General features: G+C 38.7%; 1 protein-coding gene across 1 annotated transcript; it reads right to left on the bottom strand.

The window, feature by feature from the left end:
- Positions 1-2,514: 2,514 nt before the first annotated feature.
- LOC129825706 (adhesion G-protein coupled receptor F2-like) lies at positions 2,515-11,440 on the bottom strand. Its single transcript, XM_055885892.1, has 17 exons — positions 11,403-11,440; positions 10,474-10,534; positions 8,624-8,636; positions 8,260-8,388; positions 7,994-8,146; positions 7,711-7,775; positions 7,477-7,535; positions 7,204-7,334; positions 6,615-6,851; positions 6,220-6,453; positions 5,971-6,111; positions 5,569-5,762; positions 5,103-5,282; positions 3,263-4,579; positions 3,109-3,150; positions 2,957-2,992; positions 2,515-2,565 (listed from the first exon to the last, which is right to left on the bottom strand). The coding sequence occupies exons 1-17, from the start codon at positions 11,438-11,440 to the stop codon at positions 2,515-2,517; spliced, it is 3,081 nt and encodes a 1,026-aa protein (XP_055741867.1).
- Between the last annotated feature and the right edge of the window lie 376 nt (positions 11,441-11,816).

Here is an 11,816-nt window from a genome sequence, read left to right as displayed (position 1 = left end):
GAGCTGAGTGGGCAGTCTGTTGTGTGTCTAGTTTTCCCGTTTCTGTGTTTGGCCTGATATGGTTCTCAATCAGAGGCAGGTGTTAGTCATTGTCTCTGATTGGGAACCATATTTAGGTAGCCTGTTTTCTGTTGGGGTTTGTGGGTGGTTATTTTTCAGTCTTTGTGTGTCTGCACCAGAAAGAACTGTTTCGTTTCGTGTTATTCTCGTTTATCGTTATTTTGTTTGTTTGTTTAACGTATTCTATTAAAATGGATACTTTTCACGCTGCGCCTTGGTCCTCCTCTCTTCCTCCATACGACGAACGTTACAATTACTGAAGCGTTACAGATTGCGCAATATAAATGTAAAAGTAATTTCCAATTTGAGCCGACATATGCAGCATTTTCTGTAACGATGCGCGCTGAGAGTCGGGAAGCAAGTACAGGGAAGGAATATTTAATAAATAGATGGAACATAATACAAATCAGGATCAGGAGCGGACCGGTCGCGGAAACCTGGCGAACCGGATGAGGCGTGAGAGCCTGACAACCGGCCGAGGCGTAGGAGCCCGAGTGAGAGCCTGGCGATCCCCGGTAACTCTGGTACTGATACCCGGACCTGAAATACCTTCTAATGATGTGCGCTGAGAGTCAGGAAGCAAGTACAGGGAGTGAATATTTAATAAATATACGGAACATAATACAAAACAAGAAACACTAGCAGCACACAGACATGAAACTCATTGAGATTAAAAATGTACTTTGCAAGAGAGACCTGGTTAAAAAAGCATAACGCAAACATTTAAAAGATAAAACACAAAGCACAAACAACTTCAGGTTAGACATTGAACAGGCACATTGGTTTTGGGAGGAGGGGTTCAACTATGGCTTAAAATATTGACAGCCCCTAAATAATTTTTCACCATAGATTTTACTATAACGTTAAAATAAATAACAATTAGGCCAGGATTCAATCAAAGGTGCGTTGTCTACAAGTGCACAGCAATTGAAGTGCATTTTAAGCTAATTTCCCGCTTGAGACGATATCTGCAGTGTTTACAATGAATGCAATCTCCGCAAATGTTGGAGAAATAGCCTTTATAAGACACCTTGTCGCTAGGCATGTGCTTTTCTACAACAGTGTTTCCCAAACTCGGTCCAGTGGTTTCAAGTTTGTAAAAATAATTTGACGAGCAAAAGAAACATACTTCTGCATTTCCCGCTGTATAAACTCATTGATTCTCATTGCAAATAGGCTCAGGATAACTCCTGATGAAGTTGGTTAGCTGATATTCAGAGCTTAAATAGCCAAATTGATTAGTCATAGGAATCAGAACTAATACAGGCAATGCAGCTGCCTGTTTTTTCAAACGGTAGGCCTACCACATGGATGGGCATTCATAAGATTCCATTGTGTGCTGACATGGTAGGCTTCACCCCAGTAAGCACGGACCGACGCCAACATCTTTTGGCTGTCTTTTTTGTCTGTTTTACAAACGGTAAGCCTACCACATAGACGGACCAAATCTGAACCAAATCTGAACCAAACCATTTTTTCTATTCTGGACCAGACTTGATTTGGCCCAAAAATAGTCGTCTATGTTTGGTTCAGATTTGGTCCGGTCTGGACTGGCCTTGATTTGGTCCAAACATAGACATCTATAAATTACTTATTTTCAACTTTCATTCAGAACCGAAAATGTACCTGATTTCAACTTCTGGAAAATACGTATTGTATAAGTGTTTTGAACGTCATTTTTCTTCCTGGGACTTTTCTAGTTTTGCAGGGGCAACAATGTTTTTGTCTCGCCTAGGGCGGCAGAACAGCCAGGACCGGGCCTGGTCTACAGCACCCATCTGATTGAATCCCGGCCTTACTGTTTATTACAATAACTTTGATTTACACATTTCATCTACAGTCATAATGCAAGTACAGGACAACTCAATTAATAAATAATGTTAACGAAATGTCATTGAGCAAATTAGCAGTAATATTATGACATCTATTCTGACGTCAAAGTATGCTACAGTCAGTACTGTTTGTAGAAAATAGGAATACAAATGTTTCCAGGAAATCACAAAGATGTGTTTAGCAATTGAATAATGTGTATGAGTTTAGTAATTAATATCAAACTTATAATGTTATTGACATAATATAATTACATCATGATAAGACCTGTCTAAACCCCAGCCATCTCTGTCTTTGAGGAACCAACCAGGTTGATGTTTCCCTCTGGGTGAGAGTAGTGGCAGATGGGTGGGTTGGTCCTGATCCAGTATATAGCTTGTTCTCTGAGGTAGAAAACATATGATGAGTACAGTGTTCTTCAATCCCCAATCCTGCAGACCCTTAAGGTGTGCAGGCTTTTATTACAGCCCAGTACTAACATGTCTGATTTAACTTACAAGGGCTTGAAGAGTAAAACATTGTGTAATAGTTAAGTGTTAATTGCATTTATTAAATGACATGTGTTTGTCAGCTGCAGACGTGTTTGTCCTTTATCAAGACTGTACAAACCTTGATGTTCATCACTTATTTGAAGGGGACTTTCATATTCTCACTTTTTTCTTTGGTAGTAGGTGCCTGGTAAGAGAGGTGATCTGAGCTTTCAGTAACACTTGCATTAAGTTGCTTTTCTGTGTAGTAACACTGTTCGTTCTATAATAACGCCATTGTATTACAATTTTGGTATATTCTACTTTAATTGGCTTTGCGTTCTAATTACAAAGGAATGGAGCCGAGAATTTTTTGTTATTACACACTCCATATTCCATTTCTGTATAACAAAAGACATTCAGTTCCATTACTATTACAGAACAATTGCCATAGTACTATGTATGTACAATGTCGTAACTAGCAGAATTATAGCATTACTACACAGGAATAAGAGCAACTTAAAGAAAATGTAAACACATGTTCCTGCTCTATAAATGAATGGGAAGACAACAAAAGCAACTATAAGAGCAGAACTCACCCCAGCCAAAATTACTTTCAACACTTCATCTCGCACCTGGTATTATCATGACAAAAAGCAGTAGTGGTAGTACATAGTATACATAGTTCACTATTCTAACACACTATTAAACAATATTAAATCACATAAGATCCCTAATGATTGACAAATACCTTTTTCTCTGCAAAACATCCAGTCAGTAAAATGAAGAAGCCCTGAAGAAATTTGACACAATAAATAAATACAATGGTTAAAATTGATTTCAGCTCCTTTCACTCAATAGTTTGAGACAAGAATATTTGTCATGGAAAATGGATGAAAAAGTACCTGTAAGGAGTTTATGATGGTGAAAGCATAATGCATCACAACACCCATTATTTGGTTGATCTCAATGAGCAAAAAGAATCCGAAAACCCATGTTATCCCAAAGACTGGTGTTAAAAAGAGCACCACTTTCAGGATGCTTTTGGCTGTTTCTTTTTCGTCAGCTTTACTCCCATCAGGGACATTGGACTTTAGGAGCGTCATGATGACAACACACATGGAGAACAGATTCATCAAAACAATCGTCCCGATGGGCAGAAGAAATGCGTGAATGGACCCTTTCAGAAGTCCATCGTAAATGAGCCAGCAGGTTGTTGTGTTGTGGTAGGGGGTTCCTGTGTATTTGTAGTACACATAGGTAGCTGCCACGATCACTGTGGGACAGATGTAGCCGAGGACGGTGGACAAGAGCAGATACACCCTCTTCCTCAGCGGGTGGAAGACGAAGATGAGCTGGTGTAGTAGCATGACGCTGAGGCATAGCATCCAGCAGAACATAGCCAGAAAGAAGAAATGCTTGGTCACGGTCAGTACGAGGCACCAGGTCGCAGAGATGCTGGGGAAGGAGGAGGCCAGGAAACTGCAGTCGGCCAATAAAAGGCATAGAGAGATGTTGACCAGGGCTGTGTGGCGGAAGTGTGAGAGGTTGGACTTCACAACGGCCGACCACACCAGCGCCTCAATGAAGAGGAAGACAATAAGGGAGCAGATGGACATGCCCAGGCCTACGTAGGTAATCTCATCCAGAAAGGGCAGGTTCACCGGGGTCTTGGACATGAGCACTGAGAAGGAGGTCAGGTGGGTGCACTCGCAGTAGCTTCTGTTGTTGACCATTTCCTTCCACTTGCATCCTTCTTCAGACCATTCCTTCAACGTGGTGTTCCAGAACACACAGAAGATTTTAGAGTCTCGAGACATTGACTGGTTGATTGGAAAGTCCAATTTGATGTCTATTTTGGAGTCGTTACTGTTTTGCAGTGTGGCTGACACCACAATGCTAGGGAACTCACTGTTCGGGAATTTTGAATTGTTTAATTTGTCAGCCAGGTTTTTTACTCCCACAGTTTTTACTATTCCTGAGGACTGGGCCAATTTGACCTCCACGCCAAACACAGTTCGATTGCAAGATGAGTTGTTTTGAGCCCCGCAGAGTTTGAATTGTAGATTTGGGGTGTCATTTCCGTTACTGGTATTAATTTTGATGTTCTTCACTAGACCCTCGACAGACTTGAGGTATTTTGAAGACATTCCATATTCAATGGTTTTGTTGACTGCCTTCCAAGGGTTATTCAACATGTTGCTTGCTGCATCAAGAAAAACCTGTGAATTGTATTTTACAAATGAATGTTTCTGTTTGAGATATATTGTACACAGCAGTATAACTGTATAACCTAAAACAATAAGTCAAGGACTGGGGTATGTGCAAGTCACCCAATATTTGGCAACAGTTTAAAGGTGCAATCTGCAGTTCAAACAATAACAAACCGCAACTGTTTTGGTCAAGATCTCAGGGATGGAGTTGGAGGAATGTAACCACTTTCAAATTCAAAGAGGGAGCTATGGATGCAAAGACTGAAATGATAGTTTTAACCATACTCCAGATGTACAGTGTTTGTTTACAATTACATTGTTTACAAACATTGGAGTAAACGAGCTTATATTTTGGGTTATGATGGGGTAAGACAGTTGAAGTTACATAAGCATTTATAAATTATATTTTTCTAGAATCAATGGCTATATATCATTACTTTAGCATATCATGACTTTAGTCAAATGGACGTATCAACTGCAGATTGCTCCTATAAAGAGTAATCTATCGAAAATAAAAAACAGAATGGCTCACATCTAAAACGGACTCATCCAGGGTGATAGTTTCTGATGCTTCAGACATGACATCCAGAACACTGATGGATGCATTCAAATCAGCAACTGAGCTGTTCGTGTCAGCAACTGTGCTGTTCTTCAACCCAGAAAATATTTCACGAGCAACGTCCTGTGTGGCCCCAAGTCCCTCTCTAAAGTTCTGGAATGGTACAACACACATGGAATAGTAACTTTCTTTGCAATACCAACACATTCTACAGGCCTAAAACGTTTGAATGATAGTCACATTATTCCAGTGGCTGGATATGTAGTTGAAGAATATGATTCATCACCAACCCGTGAGTAATGTTGTCATATTACTGTAATGCAGGAATGCAAGCGCTTTCACTCAAAACATAGACATTCACCAAAACACTATCAATGTTCCATATCCACTTTAAAGTGTGAGAGTTATATGCGTGCAGGAGGTGTAAGGCCATACTCACTGCTGCTGAAATTAGAATTTGATTAAGTTCCTCATTGACACAGTTTTCCAGCACATCCATCCATGCAGGCCCCTTGCATGTCCTCTCGTTATACCCCACTCTCCTCGGCTCACATTGTCGGATGACAATAGTGTCACCTTTTGGGGTTTTTGGCCAAAGATGGTCTACTAAACAAGCCATCTCCTTTTCCTTAGCTGATAAAAACAAGCGTTGGTCAGTGAGGAATATTAATAAGAACTAAACATCCACTTCATTTTTGTACATTTTGTATAAATGAACCATACAAGTTTATTACTGTCACTCAAATGTGTTTTTTAAGTGAATTGTTGAAGTGGCGTTATGTCCAAGAAGGATGAAGAGGATTAAGCAAATTCATTCAAAGGACTCACAACCCAAACATACCATAAATCACTGGTATAGTTATGCTTGCACTTTCAGTCTCGTTCTCCTGGTTTCTAAATTTGACTGTGAAAACATGTGGTAATTCTGATTGCGAGCAATCTATCTTTGGAGTTATGCTGTAGCTGGTCCCCGCTGGCGAGACTGGAAAAGAATGTTGACATTTTTCGCAAGTTACTGCAACTTTATACATTTTGAGCACAAAGAGAAATAAGGTGATACATATTTCAAGACACAGTTCATAAAGAGTACCTGAGAATGGATTTGGGGGTTCCATTTGAGCTTGGTATGACCAAGTAACATTGTAAATCTCTGTGCTGTTCTCGATGGTTGCGTTGACCGTCACACTTTGAGTGCTTGTACCTTGGCATTCTACAGTCAGTGGGGTACTCGTCATGGTGATCTGATCTGGTAGCAGGGCTACCTTCAACTCTGCAGAGGCTGCGTGCACAATGGATCCTTTGGAAAATCCACACTTATAAATTCCTTTAGAAGCAATAAAAAAAGCAATAAACAGGATCATATCAGTAGGTCTATTTCTGCATCGAACAAATCAGATGCACTGTTTACAATAACCACATAAACAGGAAATCTAATCCTACTCCCTCCATTTATATTGGCAAGCATCATAGGTCTCTTAGACACACCTGCCCAGTTCCCTGACAACTTTTTAATTTGGACTGTGGTACAGTTAGGTGATGCCTCTGGGAATGTGACGGTTATGCTGGTTCCAGTGTTCAGGCCAAATGTCTCACTTCCCTTTATCAAGTTCCAGTTCCAAGAGCCACCTGCTTCATCAATTGTTGTTTCTTTAAATGTGCAACTCAGCGTCGGTGTTGAGCGGTATGGCACTTTGTTCATTGGATACTTAATGCTTACAAATCCTGTGGAAAAGTAGAGACATATGATATCAATACAATAAATAATACAATAGATCTTTACACGTTTCACATATTCATTACCAACATAACATAATCAATTTCATACTATAATTCTTGCTACATTTCTTAATATCATACTGTCTTTGCACTTGGTTGTATGGTCCATAGGTTATCATATCATAACCAAAAGCTTTGCAACTCTGAAACTGCATCTGATTGGAGTGTGCAGAGACTCCATTTTCACTATAGTATTTTCTCCTGTGCCTTATCTGAGCCTAATGTGGCATATCTCCTCATGGTCTTAATATCACTATGTGAAAAGACTGTACTGTAATGGAAGAGGCAGGACATTTACCTGATGTTTCAACAGATATTTTGGCAGAGGAGCCTACAGTAGTTTCCAGGTCAGCTGCTATTTTTGTAAGTTTTGTAGTCAGAAATATGACACTGACATCCACTTCGAAATCAACAATGTGGCCATCACCCCTTATGTGTCAATATTGAGTTGCCAAATGGGTGAAAGGGAGACAAAAACTAAATTTGATGTTGCATCTTTATGGAGAAAAACAAGCACTCTGCCAAATATTAAGGAATGAATATATCCCATAATAAATATTGAATGTATTACCTAGGTCCAGATACATTAAGGCCCTCAAACCCATTTAATTTTTGAAAACCCTCTGTGAGCTGAGAGAAAAAGGAATTGTGTTAATCAATATTAAATATAATGTATCACTTGTTCAGGTTATAAGAAATGTATATACATTTCTTTAAGTCATTATACATTTTATTAATTTAATCTAAACCAAATTATACTATTTCGTCAGATTTTAATTCCCTAAATATAAAAATGAAAATGTACCTGTTGTTTGATAGTATTAGTTTCAATAAATACTTTTCCCACTGTGACTGTTCCATTAAAGCAAACTATGTAAACAAAAACAAAACATTAGAATTGTGACAATATAACACCACAACAATATCAACAACATTAATAATAGCAGTGGATGACAATTATTAGTAGAAAGAACAGCAACAATTATACAATGAATAATTAATAATGATCAATATGTGTTAATAGTATTATCTATCCTATTGATCATATCAAATAGTGATAGTAAAAATAACAGTATCAACAATAATACCTTTCACTTTGGGAATACAGAAGGCTGGCAAGTAAGAAATATTTGCATTACAATATGAGTCATTGCAACACTGGAACTCGTCACACACTGCGTTGCTCCAGATGTACTTTGTCGAACAGTTACATGTAGAATTGTCCCCGACAATTTCACATTCTACCCAGAAACACACATTATCAATCAACAACAATCAGACTACGGATGAAAAAACACTGATAGAGGAACATTTCTCTATGAAACCATATTTGATAGAAATAGTGATACTGTACCCGCTGTTAGTTCAAGCAGTTCAATAGTCATACTTCCATTATCTGTAGTTATTTCCTTGATCGATGATAGAGTACCAGAGATGTCAAATGTAACATTGCTCTCTACCATGAACTCAGCCATGTAGGTATCTAAAACAATCAGTGACATAAAGGAACATTTTTTATTTTAGGCAAATGTGCAAGAGACCCTTTTCGGCAGCTAATTCTAATGATGAGGGAAGGTCTTCAAGAGTGCATCTGCTTGTGTGAGAGAGTTAGTAAATTCACTTGTCCTCATGTGGCCCTTTTCTAGTTCTCGTCATAGATGGTAACCTGCTTGGTTTGTTATGTATTCAGACATAAATCTACAGATCATATAACTCACCCACTGCTAAGGCCTGTGTAAATGAAGAGAGAGAGACATGTTAGATTTCATCATCAAAGGGTCAATAACTACATATGTCCACTAGAATTAATATGTGAGATAAGATACATTCATTAGGTTACCTCCACTTCTGTTGTTTTTAATCGGTGCTTACCTTTACTTAGTTTACTTGACTAACATCCATGGCTACTGTGTAAATTGTCCAACTGGCTCATTTCAAGTACTAAGGCAATGTACAGTTGAAGTCGGAAGTTTACATACACTTAGGTTGGAGTCATTAAAACTCGTTTTTCAACCACTCCACAAATTTCTTGTTAACAAACTATAGTTTTGGCAAGTCGGTTAGAACATCTACTTTGTGCATGACACAAGTAATTTTCCCAACAATTGTTTACAGACAGATTATTTCACTTATAATTCACTGTACCACAATTCCAGTGGGTCAGAAGTTTACATACGCTAAGTTGACTGTGACTTTTAAACAGCTTGGAAAATTCCAGAAAATGATTTCATGGCTTTAGAAGCTTCTGACAGGCGAAATTACATCATTTGAGTCAATTGGATGTGTACCTGAGGATGTATTTCAAGGCCTACTTTCAAACTCAGTGCCTCTTTGCTTGACATCATGGGAAAATCAAAAGAAATCTGCCTAGACCCCAGAAAAAAATGGTAGACCTCCACAAGTCTGGTTCATCCTTGGGAGCAATTTCCAAACGCCTGAAGGTACCATGTTCATCTGTACAAACACTAGTACGCAAGTATAAACACCATGGGACCACGCAGCCGTCATAACGCTCAGTACTTTGGTTTGAAAGTGCAAATCAATCCCAGAACAACAGCAAAAGACCTTGTAAAGATGCTGGAGGAAACAGGTACAAAAGTATCTATATTCACAGTATAACAAGTCCTATATCGACATAACCGGAAAGGCCGCTCAGCAAGGAAGAAGACACTGCTCCAAAACCGCCATAAAAAAGCCAGATTACGGTTTGCAACTGCACATGGGGACAAAGATCACACTTTTTGGAGAAATGTCCTCTGGTCTGATGAAACAAAAATAGAACTGTTTGGCCATAATGACCATCGTTATGTTTGGAGGAAAACGGGGGAGGCTTGCAAGCTGAAGAACACCATCCCAACCGTGAAGCACGGGGGTGGCAGCATCATCTTGTGGGAGTGCTTTGCTCCAGGAGGGACTGGTGCACTTCACAAAATAGATGGCATCATGAGGGAGTAAAATTATGTGGATATATTGAAGCAAAATCTCAAGACATCAGTCAGGAAGTTAAAGCTTGGTCACAAATGGGTCTTCCAAATCGACAATGACCCCAAGCATACTTCCGAAGTTGTGGCAAAATGGCTGAAGGACAACAAAGTCAAAGTATTGGAGTGGCCATCACAAAGCTCTGACCTCAATCCTATAGAAAATTTGTGGGCAGAACTGAAAAAGCGTGTGCGAGCAAGGAGGCCTACAAAGCTGACTCAGTTACACCAGCTCTGTTAGAAGGAATGGGCCAAAATTCACCCAACCTATTGTGGAAAGCTTGTGGAAGGCTACCCGAAACGTTTGACCCAAGTTAAACAATTTAAAGGCAATGCTACCAAATACTAATTGAGTGTATGTAAACTTCTGATCCACTGTGAATGTGATGAAATAAATAAAAGCTGAAATAAATCATTCTCTCTACTATTATTCTGACATTTCACATTCTTAACATCAAGTGATGATCCTAACTGACCTAAGACAGGGGATTTTTACTAGAAATAAATGTCAGGAATTGTGAAAAACTGAGTTTAAATAAATTTTGCTGAAGTGTATGTAAACTTCCGACTTCAACTGTACTGCTTACCTGGTGGTAGAGGAATACCACGCCACAGTAAAGTATTACCGCTCTGGCCCACATCGTTTGTCTGATGGAAGCAAAGAAGATTTACACTGCTTCAACAATTTGGACACATTAATGAATTAAAACATCCATTTCATGACAGACAATAGTGATACCCCATTGATTTTCTTATTATCAACCTTACTGTTGTATTTTTGTCTCATTTGAGTCCGTGCTACTTGTTGCTTTTATTATTCTATTCAGATTTTATTGTTCATCTCTGGGTGGTTTATTTTCTTTTATGTTTCACTCTGAGGTAGATACTACTGTAAAGAATATAGGTCATGATCATTATTAATTAGCCTTTTATCTCCTGAGCTCCTTTTCCTGAAGTATACAAAGTCCAAAATTAGCTAGTCAAACTTTACTTTGCATCACTTTGCATTCCCACATAACAGAGCTTGTCCTGTTGACCTGCTTATGAAGCAATGAACAACCCTTTTCAATCAATCTCTGCTCATTAAATAAAACATAGAACAATCCACTGACTATGTACACTGTAAGTCCTCTCAATTATTCACATGGCCATATCAACAAAAAGCCATTATTTCATTTAACTACACTGCTACAGCACATGTATTTGCTCATGTTTATTAATTAAAGAAGACAGTCAACATTTTACTTGAGGTTATTTTTCATTTTTTAAATAGCTCTTCCTCCAGAAGAGGCCTGGCCACCCCTCATAGCCTGGTTCCTCTCGCTGGTTTCTTCCTAGGTTCTGGCCTTTCTAGGGAGTTTTTCCTAGCCACCGTGCTTCTACACCTGCATTGCTTGCTGTTTGGGGTTTTAGGCTGGGTTTCTGTACAGCACTTTGATATATCAGCCGATCTATGAAGGGCTATATAAATAAATGTGATTTGATTTGATTAAATGACTGACATCAGTTCACTTACTTGAATTCCATTTTGTTCTTGTTTTCTGTGAGCTCCATGTGCAGTTTCTGTAGAGATAAATCAGATGATTCCTGAACTGTGAGATGTAGTAGGGAGTTGTACATAGTTTAACGCAGAAAACCTGGTAATCAACTACGAAGACCATAAATCATTGTACGCCTGCTTAAACTTGTTTATCAGTTGATTGGCGAGCCTGAAAATACATGATCTAAGTGATTCATAGCTGGTATTCAGTCATAAAAGAGATGATATAGAGATGAGATAATGACTTGGAATGAAATAATAAAGTCATCAAATAAAACAAACATTTTATTAAAGTAAAGTAAAGTGATTAAATTATGGTTAATTAGTGATAAGCAGTAATGGGCAGTCACTACCATCATGGGACTTGTATTCATTGTTTTATTCAGTGTT

Source organism: Salvelinus fontinalis, chromosome 27 (genome assembly GCF_029448725.1).
Source record: "Salvelinus fontinalis isolate EN_2023a chromosome 27, ASM2944872v1, whole genome shotgun sequence".
NCBI classification, from domain to species: domain Eukaryota; kingdom Metazoa; phylum Chordata; class Actinopteri; order Salmoniformes; family Salmonidae; genus Salvelinus; species Salvelinus fontinalis.
The sequence above is the reverse complement of the archived record's forward strand: the minus strand, read 5'-3'. Positions and strand labels throughout refer to the sequence as shown.

Coding starts and splice junctions, on each gene's coding strand:
- LOC129825706 (XM_055885892.1), bottom strand. CDS start 11,440: ATGGAGCTCACAGAAAACAAGAACAAAATGGAATTCAA. Junction 7,776..7,993: donor CTGTATTCCCAAAGTGAAAG/GTATTATTGTTG, acceptor TTGTTTACATAG/TTTGCTTTAATGGAACAGTC. Junction 7,536..7,710: donor CTAATACTATCAAACAACAG/GTACATTTTCAT, acceptor TTTTTCTCTCAG/CTCACAGAGGGTTTTCAAAA.